The sequence below is a fragment of the Lepus europaeus genome, chromosome 23 (assembly GCF_033115175.1).
Source record: "Lepus europaeus isolate LE1 chromosome 23, mLepTim1.pri, whole genome shotgun sequence".
Taxonomy (NCBI): Eukaryota; Metazoa; Chordata; class Mammalia; order Lagomorpha; family Leporidae; genus Lepus; species Lepus europaeus.
The window spans coordinates 25,972,847-25,987,278 of record NC_084849.1 but is presented as its reverse complement, the minus strand read 5'-3'; the positions used below and the strand labels follow the sequence as shown (position 1 = coordinate 25,987,278).

General features: G+C 56.9%; 1 protein-coding gene across 1 annotated transcript in view; it reads right to left on the bottom strand.

Annotated features, from left to right (window-relative positions):
- Positions 1-14,432, bottom strand: part of BCR (BCR activator of RhoGEF and GTPase) — a 129,716-nt gene that overhangs the window by 18,091 nt on the left and 97,193 nt on the right. The window contains exons 10-16 of the mRNA XM_062182099.1: positions 13,714-13,882; positions 10,671-10,790; positions 9,891-9,966; positions 7,083-7,187; positions 6,431-6,505; positions 3,828-3,925; positions 316-447 (exon numbers count right to left, since the gene is read on the bottom strand). Coding sequence (XP_062038083.1) covers positions 316-447; positions 3,828-3,925; positions 6,431-6,505; positions 7,083-7,187; positions 9,891-9,966; positions 10,671-10,790; positions 13,714-13,882 — 775 coding nt within the window. The remainder of the gene's footprint in view (positions 1-315; positions 448-3,827; positions 3,926-6,430; positions 6,506-7,082; positions 7,188-9,890; positions 9,967-10,670; positions 10,791-13,713; positions 13,883-14,432) is intronic.

The window sequence follows — 14,432 nt, the reverse complement described above, 5'->3', positions numbered from 1 at the left end:
CTCTCCTGCTCTGTCACTCTGCCTTTCAAATAAATCCAAAGCCATGGGTCACCCAGACCAACAACTGCCACGCAGTAGGCGCTGAGACACTTTTGTCCTCGAAGGAGCCCCGCACCACAGTGCTCAGAGCACAGTGCAATCGGGAAACCACCCTGGCATCCACTGAGAGCGGAGCGGCCCAGCAGATGGCAGATCGGCAGCCTGTCTGCCCGGCCGGGTTATTTCAGAGCCGCAGACACCCACTGCCCCGGGAGCCATCTCAGTGTCCCCAGGTGGGGAACCTTCTGGAACTCAGGGAGAGACGGGCAGCCTCACCTGCACCTGGCCTTTCCCCATGAGCCGGTCGGTGGTCTCGCCGTCCTCCTTGGCCATCTTGGTTTTGTTGTAGCACTTCTCGTAGCAGAGTATCCTCAGGGTCTGGGAGCCTTCCAGCTCTATCTCAAACTCCTGCGGGGCCCCGAGAGAGAACAGGTGTGCAGTGAGCCAACAGGTGTGCGTGTACAGAGGTCGGTGCTGCAGGCCCAGCCACAGCTCCTCCCCACAAACAGCGCCTGGCTGTCCCGCCGGACTCCTGCCTTGAGACCCCACCCCCACCCCGCCCACTTAGTTCTGGGACCCTTTGTGGACGCTGGGTGATGAGGATGTGTCAGGACGGGCTCATTGAGTCTAACAAACATCCCACTCTGGGGCTGTCCAGCAGTGCTATGAAGCGAAAACTGCCCTAGGAAACACATTCTCGGCGCCAGCATCATAGAGCAGTGGGTTAAGCCCACCATTGCTCTGGAAGCCTGCATCCCTTATCAGAATGCCTGTTTGAGTCCCTGCTGCTCTGCTTCCAATCCATCTTCCTGCTAATGCACCTGCGAAGGCAGCAGGGTGATGGGCTAAGTATTTTGGATCCCTGCCACCAGCCCAGGAGGCCAGAATGGAGTTTCCAGCTGCTGGCTTTGGCATAGCCTGGCTCTGGCTGTTGCCGGCACTGGGGAGTGACCCAGATGGACGATCTCTCTTTCTGTCTCCTTTTATTTCAAATAAATAAATCTTTTAAAAAGAAAACAAAACAAAAATGTGGATCATCTATTAAAAAAAAAATTGGGAGCCAGTGCCATGGCTCACTTGGCTAATCCTCTGCCTGTGGCGCTGGCACCCGGGGTTCTAGTCCCGGTTGGGGCGCCGGATTCTGTCCCGGTTGCCCCTCTTCCAGTCCAGCTCTCTGCTGTGGCCCGGGAGGGCAGTGGAGGATGGCCCAGGTCCTTGGGCCCTGCACCTGCTTGGGAGACCGGGAGAGGTGCCTGGCTCCTGGCTTCGGATCAGCACGATGCGCTGGCTGCAGCGGCCATTGGAGGGTGAACCAATGGAAAAGGAAAAGGAAGACCTTTCTCCTAACTCTGCCTGTCAAAAAAAAAAAAAAAAAAAAAAAAAAAGGAGGGCTAGCACTGTGGCACAGTAGGTTAAGCCTGAGGTGCCGGCACCCCATATGGATGCTAGTTTGAGACCTGGCTGCTATACTTCCAATCCAGCTCTCTGCTATGGCCTGGGGAAGCAGTGGAAGATGGCCCAAGTGCTTGGGCCCCTGCAGCCATGTGGGAGACCTGGAAGAAGCTCCAGGCTTTGGCCTGGCCCAGTTCTGGCCCTTGTGGCCATTTGGGCAGTGAACCAGTGGATGGAAGAGCTCCCCCACCCCGTCCGTAACTCTGCCTCTCAGATAAATAAAATAAATAAGTCTTTAAAAAAGTTCTGCTTAAGATAAGGGAAGACAAAGTGACCCCTGGGAGGTGACAGAAGCGAGAGGTAAGGTATCCCCCAGTCTTGCAAGAGGCCTGCTGGGGAGGGAGCGCTGCATTGCACACCCATGCCTGGGCACGCAGGTGCTCTAGGTGGGAAAATGGAGGTGGGTAGGGGGCATAAAAACCCAGCTATCTCTGGGCCTGAGAGGATGAGCGTGCATGCCAGGAACAAGCAAGCCCCCTCTGATGACCAGGCATGGGCAGCTCCTGCTGGTCTGATACCACGGAGATCTCGGTGCCTTTGCCTCTGTACCTCCCTTCTCAAGCCTACATGGCTGACCGGCGCCTGACCCTTCTGCACATCGCCTAGAACCCTCACCGGTTGCTTCCACCGGGTCATGGCCTCCCACTCCCTGCACAGCCTTCCCTGATGGGTCCCACATGGCTCTGATACCCTCTCCCTGTCATAGGTGTGTGTAGAGTCATGCTGAGTAGGCCATTTAATTAGGCCCCTTGTGGCCGCGTCTTGTTCAGCCAAGTGTAATGACTGTCAGACAGTGGCGAGGATGCCAGCGGGGACACCGCATCCCATACCCAAATGCCTGGGTTTGTGTCCCAGCTCTGCTGTCGCTGTCAGCTTCCTGCCCCGAGCAACCTGGGAGGCAGCAGGTGATGGCTCATGTGGCTGGTTTGCTGCCACCCACATGGGAGACCCCAGATGGAGTTCTGGGCTCCTGGCTTCAGTCCGGCCCAGTCCTGGTCATTGTAGGCATTTGGGGAATTCTTTCTCAAATAAATAAATTAAAAAAAAGTTTTTGTTTGGGGGTTTGGCATTGTGGCGTAGCAGGTAAAGCCGCTGCCTGCAATGCTGGCATCCCATATAGGTGCCCGTTTGAGTCCCAGCTGCTCCACTTCCAATCCAGTTCTCTGCTGTGGCCTGGGAAAGCAGTAGAAGATGGTCCAAGTCCTTGGGCCCCTGCACCCGCGTGGGAGACCCTGAAGAAGCTCCTTGCTCCTGGCTTCAGATCAGCCCAGCTCTGGCCATTGCAGCCATCTGGGGGAGTGAACCAGCAGATGGAAGACTCTCTCTCTCTCTCTCTCTCTCTGTAACTCTGCTTTTCAAATAAATAAATAAATTTTTAATTTTTTTTTAAAGTGGATGTTGAGTGAGGATTTCTGGTTTCCGGCTGCAATGTTCCTTCCACTTTATCACACAGCCTGGTGCGGGATGGCGCAGCACCCCCCACCCCCACCCTGGTTCCGGGTGCGGGATGGCGCAGCACCCCTCACCCCCACCCTGGCTCTGGGTGCGGGATGACGCAGCACCCCCCACCTCCATCCTGGCTTTGGGTGCAGGATGGAGCAGCACCCCCCACCCCCACCCTGGCTCTGGGTGCGGGATGACGCAGCACCCCCCACTCCCACCCTGGCTCCGGGTGCAGGATGGAGCAGCACCCCCCACCCCCATCCTGGCTTTGGGTGTCCTCCTCTATGGGGAGGCAGCTCTCTGTGGCCTGGCGGCCTCCACGAACACAATCAAGCACAGGAGGGACATCTACACCTCTCAGCATCTGGCACTGGGTCCATCCTGGCCTCCGGGGCAATCACCCCTCCCTTCCTCAAGGCTCAAGGCCAAACACCTAAGCAACAATCCAGGATGGAGGAAAGCAGAGAAACAAACTGCAGCTCCACAAACCCAGAACCCTGAGAGGCAGGAACAGGATCCCTGGTCCCCAACCCAGCCCCGCTCCCCCTCCACATGGACAAAGTCCAGGCTCCACCCCCCAGCCCTAAACCCAGAGGTTCCTGCCAACTTCAGAGGAAAAACTGCTATGGCAACCAACAAGTAAACACTGAGCCTTAACAAAGGCAGGATGAGCAGGCCTTTTAAGTTCTCTTTCCAAAGACTTCTCCATCAAAAAAAATAAACCGTTTCTTTGCTGAAGGGGCAGTGAGAGTCAGATTCTTAGGAACACAGGAGATAAAAACATCTGCACGTCCCAGGACAATCCCGGAATGCCACGGCGTTGCCTGGGGAAGCCCTCAGGAACCCCTGGGTGTGGATGTTTACATTCTGTGCAAACAAACCTGGCTCCTCACCTCGTTCCAGTTGGGCTCCGTGGTGTCCCTGTAGACGCGCGTCTTTGCTTTATTCACAAAATACCCAAAGGAATCCACCTCCAAGGTGCAGTAGAGATCTGTGGGAAGGTGACGGGGAGAGGGGGCACTGTGCTTTTTTACCCCGTATGACAGCTTGAATGGTTTTCAAAATCAGAAAGCAATGGTCTTTTGGGGCAGTGGGTTAAGCTCCGATCCCATGTGAGCATCGGTTTGAGTCCCAGCTGCTCCACTTCCGAGCCCTGGTAACTTAACGCACCTGGGAAGGTGGTGGAAGATGGCTCCAGTGCTTGAGCTCCTGCCACTCACACCGGAGACTCGGACGAAGCCCTAAGCTCCTGGCTCTGGCTTTCAGACTGGCTCAGGCCCAACCTCTGTGGTCATCTGGGGGAGTGAACCAGCGGGTGGAACATCTCTCTGTCTCTCCCTCTCTGTAAGTGCCTACACCTCACTAGTACAGGGGCAGGTATTTGATTTAGTGGTTGATATGCCAGCCAGTACCAGGGTGCCTGGGAGTGGGTTCTGGTTCTGTTCCCGGTTCTGGCTTCCTGCTGGTAGGCACCCTGGGAATCTTCCAGTCACATGGGAGATCCAGCCACGGGACAGCCCAGCGTGCTGTCTCCTGCCCCGAGCTCCCCTTGTTTAGCTCAGTGCTTTTTCATGTTCATGCAGCTGACTCCACGAGTTCCTCTCTTTTCGTTGTGGCCACTGAGCCACAGCACCGACAGGCCACGCTGCACCTGCTCAAGGCGTTCGATTTCACTTCTATAAAGTAAGTGTTTTTAAAAGGACTTGTTTATTTATTTAAAAGATAGAGTTACAGAGAAAGAGAGATCTTCCATCTGCTGGTTCATTCCCTTAATGGCCACAACAACCAGAGCTAGGCCAGGTGGAAGCCAGGAGCTTCTTCTGGGTCTCCCATGTAGGTGCAGAGGCCCAGGGACTTGGGCCACCTTCCACTGCTTTCCCAGGCCATAGCAGGGAGCTGGAATGGAAGTGGAGCAGCTGTGACTCAATCCGGTGCCCATATGGGATGCTGGCACTGCAGAAGGCTGCTTAACCCACTGTACCACAACACCTGCCCCTAAAGTGAATTCATAGAGCAGGAATTACTGGGTTAAGCGATGAGGGGCTTAATTTCCTTCCGTTATTTTTTTTTTTCTTTTAAAGATTTATTTTATTTACTTGAAAGTCAGTTACAGAGAGGGAGAGATAGAGGCAGAGGAAGATCTTTCATCCATAGTTCTCTTCCCAGGTGGCTGCAATGGCCAGTACGGGGCAGGCACAGTTCTAGGAGCCTTTTCTTCTTCTTTTTTAAGATTTACTTATTTACTTGAAAGAGTTGCAGAGAGAGAGAGAGAGAGAGAGAGAGAGAGAGAGAGAGAGAGAGAGAGACAGGGAGGGAGGGAGCACTAGAGAGGTCTTCTATCCACTGGTTCGCTCCCCAAATGCCTGCAGCGGCCAGAGCTCCCCAGAGGCTGCAACTGCTGGGGCTGGGCTAGGCTAAAGCCAGGAGCCAGGAACTTCTTCCAGGTCTCCCATGTGGGTGCAGGGGCCCAAGGACTTGGGCCATCTCTCGCTGTTTTCCCAGGCCATAAGCAGAGAGCTGGATCAGAAGAGAAGAAACTGGGACATGAACTGGTGCCCACAGGGGATGCCAACACTGCAGGCAGAGGCTAGGCCCACTATGCTACAGCCCTGGCCACAGTGTGTGCTTTTTCATTACACACCTTTCTTTGGTGAAATCTATCCAAGTCTTGTGCTCATTTTAAAACCTGGGCTGTGCCTCAGTATTGGGTTGTCAGAGTTGTTTACAGGTTCTGTACACAAATCCTAATCTGGACACAGAGTTATCTCACATATTGCAAATACTATTCTCCCATTCTGTGGCTTAGTGGAGGTTTCTTGTTTTGGTTTGCAGCAACTGTGGAAAGAAAAGGCTCATAGAAGGGCTGGTGCTGTGGCATAGCAGGTAAAGCCACCACCTGCAATGCCGGCATCCCCTATGGGCACCGGTGTGAGTGAATGGGTGGATGGCAGATCTCTGTCTCGTCCTTTCTCTCTGTCACTCTGAGACTCAGAGCTGTGCCTGCCCCATGCTGTCCGACTACAGGCCCCAGGAGCCAGGCGTACGTTGAGAGAGGTCAGCAGACCAAACACAAGTAGCCTCGGCTGTGCAGACGGCGTTAGCAGCTGGGAGAACCCTCCCTTGCAGGGGTGGGTGGGTGGGAGCAGGACAGGTGTAGCATCAGTGCCACTCCACAGAGCAGCCAGCCGCCTGCTCTACTGGCCAGGCTGCTCTCAATCCCTGCAATTACAAGAACCACCTGCAGGGGGCAGCTGGCAGGATCCGAGACAGAAGGGCAGAGCTGACTCCCGGAGGGGTGGAGAGAAGCCAAGGATACACACCACCACCACCACCACCCGGCAGCAGCCCCTCAGAGCAGTAGGTCAGGGTGGGTCAAGCCACCTGCGGGTCATGAGAACGCTGTCCCTGGTTCCCCCATGCCCTGCCCATCAACCCTTCCTCTGGGGAAGACCCTGGCTCGGCCTCCTGGCCTTCCTCCCCCAGACCACTCACTTACTGGAACTCTGTTTGAATCCAGTGGCTGAGTGGACGATGACATTCAGGAAGCCGTACAGGCCCGGAGACTCATCATCTGCATAAGAGGTCAGAGGTGAGCTGCTGGCCGATGGGAGGGAGGCGGCTGACAGCCTGGCTCTGCTTCAGAACCTGGCAAGGCAGTGTCTCATGGTCCAGCACGGGCAAACCAGGGACTGAGACGGAAGGCATGGAGGCTCCAAGGACCACGGGGGTGGTGTGGGGTATGTGTTTTCTGTACATGTATGTGCCCACGTGTGTGCACACGCGTGCATGCCTGTGTGAGCACACATGCAACAGTGAACGCAAAGCTCCATACGACCCAGCAGTGTGGCCGGCAAGTGTCCAGGGTTGAGGCGGGCGGTGGGGGTGGGTGGAGGGGACGGCCGAGCAGGGGCCAGATCCACAGCACAGAGGGTCTGGGAGGCAAGCCTGCATCCCAGGCCCTGTGACCAGGGTCGGAAGCCATCTGCTTCCTCAACGTCCCGGCCGCAGTCGCCAGGGGAGGAGAAACAGCTCCTGGGAGTGGATGGAGGACCCTGTTTCTTTCGGAGGGGCGTTGGCTGGGGACAGCAGGATCGGTGGGGGTTAGGAGGGGGCCCTCGCTGGCCGGCTGCCCAGCCCCCGCGTCCCACCTTCTTTGTTGATGGTCAGTGGAATGTTGTGGACAGTCTGCAGCTTGACGCAGGAGTTGGTGAGCATCTGCAGCTCCACGGACGTCAGAGAGAAGCTTTTGAAGCCTGCGAGGGCGGACACGAGAGGGGAAACAGAAAACGAAAACCACTGGCCGTTAGCGCCCCCTGCTCCTGGGCCTCCCTGTCCCTCCTGGTGGACCCTCACCACACCCTAGGAGGAGGGGACGGACACAGCAGGGGTCAGCGGCTGGGGTGTGTGTGTGTAGGGGGTGAAGAGCTTGTCTCAGCAGCAGAGCGAGACCCTGGGGAGCCCAGGATCCATCCTCCCTCCTCCCCCCACACACACCTGTCGCCCAGGCACAGCCACAGGGCAGGCTGACCCCATCTGTGTGGTTCTGTCCCCTGCTAATGCAGGCCCCCGTCTCTCCACTGGCTTTGTTTCGGGGTGCAACACTGAGCCGGGGGACAGAAGCTGGCACGTGTGGACACAGTTTAGGTTCCCATGTTTTATAACAGGAAATCAGGGGATGCAGGCCCTGGCAGGAGCTCCCTGCGCCATGGCCAGGCCACTGGTGGCACTGGGGGGGGGGGGGGGAAGACGTGGCTCAGCACAGGTGCAAATGATGGGTCTGAAGGGATGGGAGCCCAGGCCAGGTCAGAGGCACGAGGGGACCCCCCCCCAGCTCAGCATCTGTGTGCAGCAGGTGAACCCCAAGTGCTGCCGACCCTGGTCCGCCAGAGGATCTGGGGCAGAGTCTGCTTTCCCATCCCCCACCCCCACCAGGAGGTAGCAGGGGTGCAGCTGGGAACTCGGGAGAAGTCAAGATGGAAGTGCTCAGAGAAGGAAGGGGGGCTGCAGGGAGGAGGGCTGCCATGAGGCCAGCAAAGGCCCCTTCAGCACCAGCACCTGCTGTGGGGCAGGCGGGGGAGGGGAGATTGGGGAGGCCAAGGGCACAGGGTGTGGGGGAGGGGTCTGTGGGAAAGGCCTGGGGGGGCATGGGAGGGGTGTGAGTCATGAGTGGCAGGTGAGGAATTCAAGAGGGGGTTCAGAGGGGAAGCCTGGAGGGCAGGTGGGGGCATGGAGGCACAAAGGGGACTGGGTGGATGGGGCCAGGACTAAGGGGGTGGGGCCATGGTAGGTGGTGACACCAGGGGCTGGGAGCCAATCAGGACAGCCCCTCTCCAACTTCTCTGTTTAAAAAATGTTCTCACTGAGAGGCAGAAACAGAGACAGGGGGCTGGCGCCGTGGCTTAAGAGGCTAATCCTCCGCCTTGCAGTGCCGGCACACCGGGTTCTAGTCCCGGTTGGGGCGCCGGATTCTGTCCTGGTTGCCCCTCTTCCAGGCCAGCTCTCTGCTGTGGCCCGGGAAGGCAGTGGAGGATGGCCCAGGTCCTTGGGCCCTGCACCCGCATGGGAGACCAGGAGAAGCACCTGGCTCCTGGCTTCGGATCAGTGAGATGCCCTGGCTGCGGCGGCCATTGGAGGGTGAACCAACGGCAAAAAGGAAGACCTTTCTCTCTGTCTCTCTTTCTCCCACTATCCACTCTGCCTGTAAAAAAAAAAAAAAAAAAAGAAACAGAGACAGACAGAGCTCTTATCCACTGGCTCTTTCCCCAAAGGCACTCAATGACTGGGGCCGAGGCCAGGAGCTGGACACTCAGCTGGGGTCTCCCCGGTGGGTGGTGGGGATTCAACTACTGGAAGCATCACCACTGCCTCCCAGGAGGCTGGAGTCAGGACTGGATCTCAGGGACCCGGATGTGGGATGTGGCAGTCTCAACAGGTAGGCCAAGGACCTGCCGTCCACTTCTTTTCTAAATTAAGACTCCATGTAATACTGCACTTGGATACAAGCCCATTTAAAGGAAAAAAAAGCTTTAAAGCTACAGAAACAGGGGCTGGTGTTGCAGGGTTAAGCCTGCCAGTCTGCAGCACCGCCGTCATATTTGGGCACCGGTTTGAGTCCTGGCTGCTCCACTTCTGATCCAGCTCCCTGCTAATGCAACTGGGAAAGCAGTGGAGGATGGCCCAAGTGCTTGGGGCCCAGCACCCACATGGGAGACCCTGAAGAAGCTCCTGGCTTCAGATCTGCCCAGCTCTGGCTGCTGTAGCCATTTGGGTAGGGAACCAGTGGATGGAAGACCTCTGTCTCTCCCTCCTTCTCTGCATTATACATACATACATACATACATACATCTTTGGGGCTGGCGCCATGGTGTAGAAGGTTACACCACATGGGAGACCTGGAAGAAGCTCCTGGCTCCTGGCTCTGGCCTGCCCCGGCCCAGCCCTGGGTGTTGCGGCCATTTGGGGAGTGAACCAGTGGAAGGAAGATTGATATCTCTCTCTGTTTCTGCCTCTGGCTCGCCTTCTCTCTAACTCTTTCAAATAAACAAATCTTTTGTTTTAAAAGATTTACTTATCTGAGAGGCAGAGTTACTGACACAAAGAGAGACAGAGGTCTTCCATCCACTGGTTCACTCCCCAAATGACCGCAATGGCCGGGCCTGGGCCAGGCCAAAGCCAGGAGCCAGTAGCCTCTTCCAGGTCTCTTCCGTGGCTGCAGGGGCCCAAGCACCTGGGCCATCTTCCACTGCTTTCCTAAGCCATTAGCAGGGAGCTGGATCGGAAGTGGAGCAACTGGTGCTCACATGGGACGCTGGTGCCACAGACAGAGGCTTAGCCTAGTATGCCAAAGCACTGACACCACAAGTAATTCTTTAAAAAAAAAATAAAAATTTTAAAAAGGCTACAGGAGGAGAAGCCGATTACCGCGGCCCCCAGAGACCCTGGCCGGAGCCACTCACACTTCTTCTGCTGCTCCCGGATGTTCTCTCGCCACTCGGCGCGCTCGTAGTCGGAGGAAATCAGGAATGTGTAACTCTAGGGTGGCAGAAACGGAGGATGCACACCAGTTATCTCCACCCCAGGGCTGAGCCAGGGCCCTGTGCGATTCTGAGGTGCCTTGGGGCCAGGCACACGTGTACCTCCCAGCCGAGCTCAGAGTGGCCCCGGGGTGCCCATTATGCCAGGCTTCTGGTACTTTCTGCCCTTCCTGCCAGCCCCACATGGCACCTGTGCACCTTGTGGGCCGGTGTCCGGATTGCTGGGGCCCCAGGGTGACGCTGGCAGAGGGCAGCCAGCTGAGGAACCTGGAGGTTAGAGCTGCAGAAGGGGAGGGAGGGTGCTGACCTGAGCGGCTCCCCATGCAGAGACCTGGAGATGAGGCTCCTGCAGAGCCCATCACTGCCTCCCTCCCCGCACCAGATGCTGGAGACCAAACCACCGTGCACAGTGACAGGTGCGTGTGACGCCCATGGAAGGAGAGGCCCAGGCCCTCCCCCTGGCACCAGGAGCCAGACTCTCAGCAGACGAGCTGCCTCTCTGGCCTTGGACGAATCTGGGTGGCACAGACCTGAGGGCCCCCACCCCGTTCAGACGCCCTGCAGACCCTATCCCGGGTGGCTGCCTGCCTGCCTGTGCCATGCTGGGACGAGTCTCTGTCTCCGAGAGCGCCGCGTGTGAGCCCAGGGACCTGAGCCGGCACAGGGCAGCCCTGAGGGAGGCGGCACGGCGGGCACGCTCACCTTGCCGTTGCGGTTGTGCACGCGGAAGGCCATGCTGGGAGACATGAGCAGCAGCAGCGACTCCTGCTCCGACAGCTTCTTCTTCAGCCTCTCCATGGCCTTGCTGCCCTTGTTGGCCCTCTGTGGGAGAGAAGCCACAAGCTCAGCTTTCCGTCCTGGGCCCTGTGCTACCTGCTGCCACCTGGCCCGGCCCTGGAAGTCCCCCCCCAACCATTGCCCAGGCCCCAACTCTTGGCCACTCTGCACAGCTCCAGGCCTGGGCCGGTCACGGCTAACACTGTTACCAAGCATGGGATGGAGCATGTGGGGACACTCTGCCAGCCCACCTGGGTGAATAAACACCTACTGTGTGCACCCCAGTCCTGGGCTTTCCGAGCCTCACCTGTCACTCCCCACCTGCTCCCAGATGTACTGAGCTTGCATTAGGTGAGAGCCGAGGGGGAACCTCTTGTCCTGCTGTGTGCACTGTAGCCACGTGTGCACGGACCAAGGCCCAGTCTCCCAGGGACCCCACTTGCCTGTGGCCGCTGCGTGGCCCCTGCTCGGGCCTGGGGGCTCACGCTGATGTTGCGGATGCACTCTCAGTACTTCTACCATCTCCTAAAGCTCTCCAGAAAGAACCACGGGCCCACAGTCCACACTCAGAGGAGCTGCACTCCCCACCTGGGACTGGTGCCACTGGAAGGGGTCAGAAGGGTACCTCCCCCTGTTCCATGTCCTGGACAGTTCTGAGTTCTGGGCTGTCCACGGCCTGCTTGAGCCTTTCTTCCTTCCTTTTCTTTATTTAAGATTTATTTATTTGAAAGGCAGAGTTACAAAGAGAGAGACAGCAAGAGAAAGGGGTCTTCCATCCGCCGGTTCACTTCCCGAATGGTTGCAATGGCCAGGGTTGGGCCAATCCAAAGCCAGGAGCCGAGAGCTTCCTCCACGTCTCCCACATGGGTGCAGGGGACTAAGCACTTGGGCCATTTTCCACTGCTTTCCCAATGCGCCTGGGAAAACAGAGGAAGTTGGCCCCTGCATCCACATGGGAGGCCTGGATGAAGCTCCTGGCTTCAGCCTGGTCCAGGCTTGGCTGATGTGGCCATTTGGGGAGTGAACCAGTGGACGGAAGACCTTTCTCTCTCTCTCTCTCTCTCTCTCTCTCTCTCTCTCTCTGCCTCTCCTTCTCTCTGTGTGTAACTCTTTCAAATAAATAAATACATCTTTAAAAAAAAAATTACAGGGCCTGTGTTGTGACGCAGCAGGTAAAGCTGTCGCCTGCAATGCCAGCATCCCATATGGGCACCCGCTCCAGTTCTGGCTCCTCCACTTCTGATCCAGCTTCTTGCTAATGCACCTGGGAAAAGCAGCAGAAAGATGGCCCAAGCTGGTGGGCCCCTGCCACCCACACTGGAGACCTGGATGAAGCTCCTGGCCCAGTGCTGGCCATCATGGCCATCTGGGGAGTGAACTAGCGGATGGAAGATCTGTCTCTTTCTGTAACACTGACTTTAAGATAAATAAATCAATCCTTTAAAAAAATTATACAGAGGATCAGGTGTTTGGTTTAGTGGTTAAAATGCCCTCATCCTACCCGGGAGTCCCTGGGTTCCTGTTACCCATGCGAGACCCTATGAAAAAAAAATATTTTTTAAAAAAAGATCTTAATATTTAAAAGTCAGTGCTACATGGAGAGAGGGAGAAGGGTGGGAGAGGGAGAAAGAGAAATCTTCCATTTGCTGATTCACTCCCTAAATGGTCTCAATGATCATCGGGGCCAAAGTTAGGAGCCTAGAATTCCATCCAAGACTCCCACGTGGGTGGCAGGGACCCGGGCACTTGGGCCATCCCCTGTTGCTTTCCCAGGTGCGTTAGAGGGGAGCTGGATCAGAAGTGGAGCAGCCATGAGTTGAACTGGTGCTTATGTGGAATGCTAGCGTCTCAGGTGGCAACTTAACCTGCTGTACCACGATGCCGGCTCCGGAAAGCAAGTCTTAAAAACCTAAAATTTGCACCAACATTATTGGGTTCTTGGCTCCCAGCTTTGGCTGCAGCCCGGCCCCGGCTGTTGTGGGCATACGCGGTATCTGTGTCTTTCTGCTTCTCAAAGGAAAGATAGGCAGAGACTTCTGCATGTGCAGGGTTTGGCACCGCTAGCCCTTGAGCTGTGGAAGGATCAGCTGTATACACCAGGGGCCCTGTGCGCACGCGCTCTCTCTCCTCCTGACTCTCCATTCCCACCTCCTATGACCCAGGATGTCTAGGATCTCGAAGCCTTTTAACTTCCCTACTGTGGTGTATTGCATCTGGACCTCCTATCCACAGAACCAGGGTCTACCCCAGTGAAGGATTCTTCCCTGGGACACTGGGGAGATGGGTCGGGCTCCTGGCACCAGAGCCAGGGCCAGGGTGGCGTAAACTGGATGACAGGGTTAGGCAGAAGCCACAAGGGTGTGTGCCAGAATCAACACATTTCCTGGGTGACAGAGTCCGCGTCAGGGGTCGAATCACGTGGCCTGAAGCTGTCTACCAGGCCTGAAAGCTGTCCCGGCAAAGGCACAGCGGGAACACCCACCTCTGGCTCCCGGCTACTTCCCGTAGGCGCCGCCTTGCTAGCTGCTCTGATATTGGAACCCCAGCCTAGCTGGGGGCCCCTCAAAAACAACCTGGAACCTGGTTATAACCCGATGCCATCACTCACAGGGGTCCCGGGGGGTTGGGGGGGACGCCCAGCCAGAGTTGCAGGCCCGTACCTTTCTCTAGGGGAGGGCTGCCCTCACCTCTCTCTAGGGGTGGGGTGGGGGAGCCTGCCTTCACCTTCTCTCTCTGGGTGGGGGAGCCTGCCCTCACCTCCTCTCTCTGGTGTGGTGGGGAGCCTGCCCTCACTCTCTCTAGGGGTGGGGTGGGGGACACCCAGCCCGAGTGCCGGCCCTCACCTCCTCTCTCTGGGTGTGTGTGTGGGAGCCTGCCCTCGCCTCCTCTCTCTGGTGTGTTGGGGGAACCTTTCCTCACTCTCTCTAGGGGTGGATGGGGGACACCCAGCCCGAGTGCCGGCCCTCACCTTCTCTCTCTGGATGTCGCTCTTGAGCTGGGAGATCTTGACCTTCAGGGTGTCCAGCTCCTCGTCGGGCACCAGGGGGAGGTTGGGTGTGGCCTCCGACTCGTCCACCATCTGGAAGCTGAGGTCCGTGAGCGGAATGTACCATTTGCAGTCGTACTGCTGGGTTTTGCTGGGTGGGAGAAGGAGAAGGTCACTGTGCTGACCGCTGGACTTTGCTAGCGCTGTCTGTGGCTGTGCACCTGCATGTCCCGTGAGAGGCCGGATGAGGCACGCGCAGACACCGCAGCGTCTGGGAACGCTCTGCCCACCTGACCCCGGGTCCCGGGCGTCTGAGGAGCCCTGATCCACCTTATTCCGTGCTCCTTTGCTGGCAGCTCCCGTGGGAGCATGAGGGGCTACAGAGCTACCCGGCACAATGGCACTTCACAAAATTCACGGAATATGAAATTAAAGATAGATGGCATAAAAAAAAAAGGTGAAATTCTTGCATTTCCCATGAATTTTTTTTAAATGAAAACATATGCATGGGTTTCAAAAAATCTTTTTGCACCAAAATATGCTCATAAACTTCCCTTCCCGTAACTCCCCTGAAGTCTCCCTTCTGGGTCAAGGGATGGGGGGAACTGAGGCTCTTTGGGTTGATTGGTTAAACCTGTTGAGCAGGGCAATCACAGAACCAGGAGGGAGAACCCAGCTCCAGCCCTGCCAAACGCAACTGT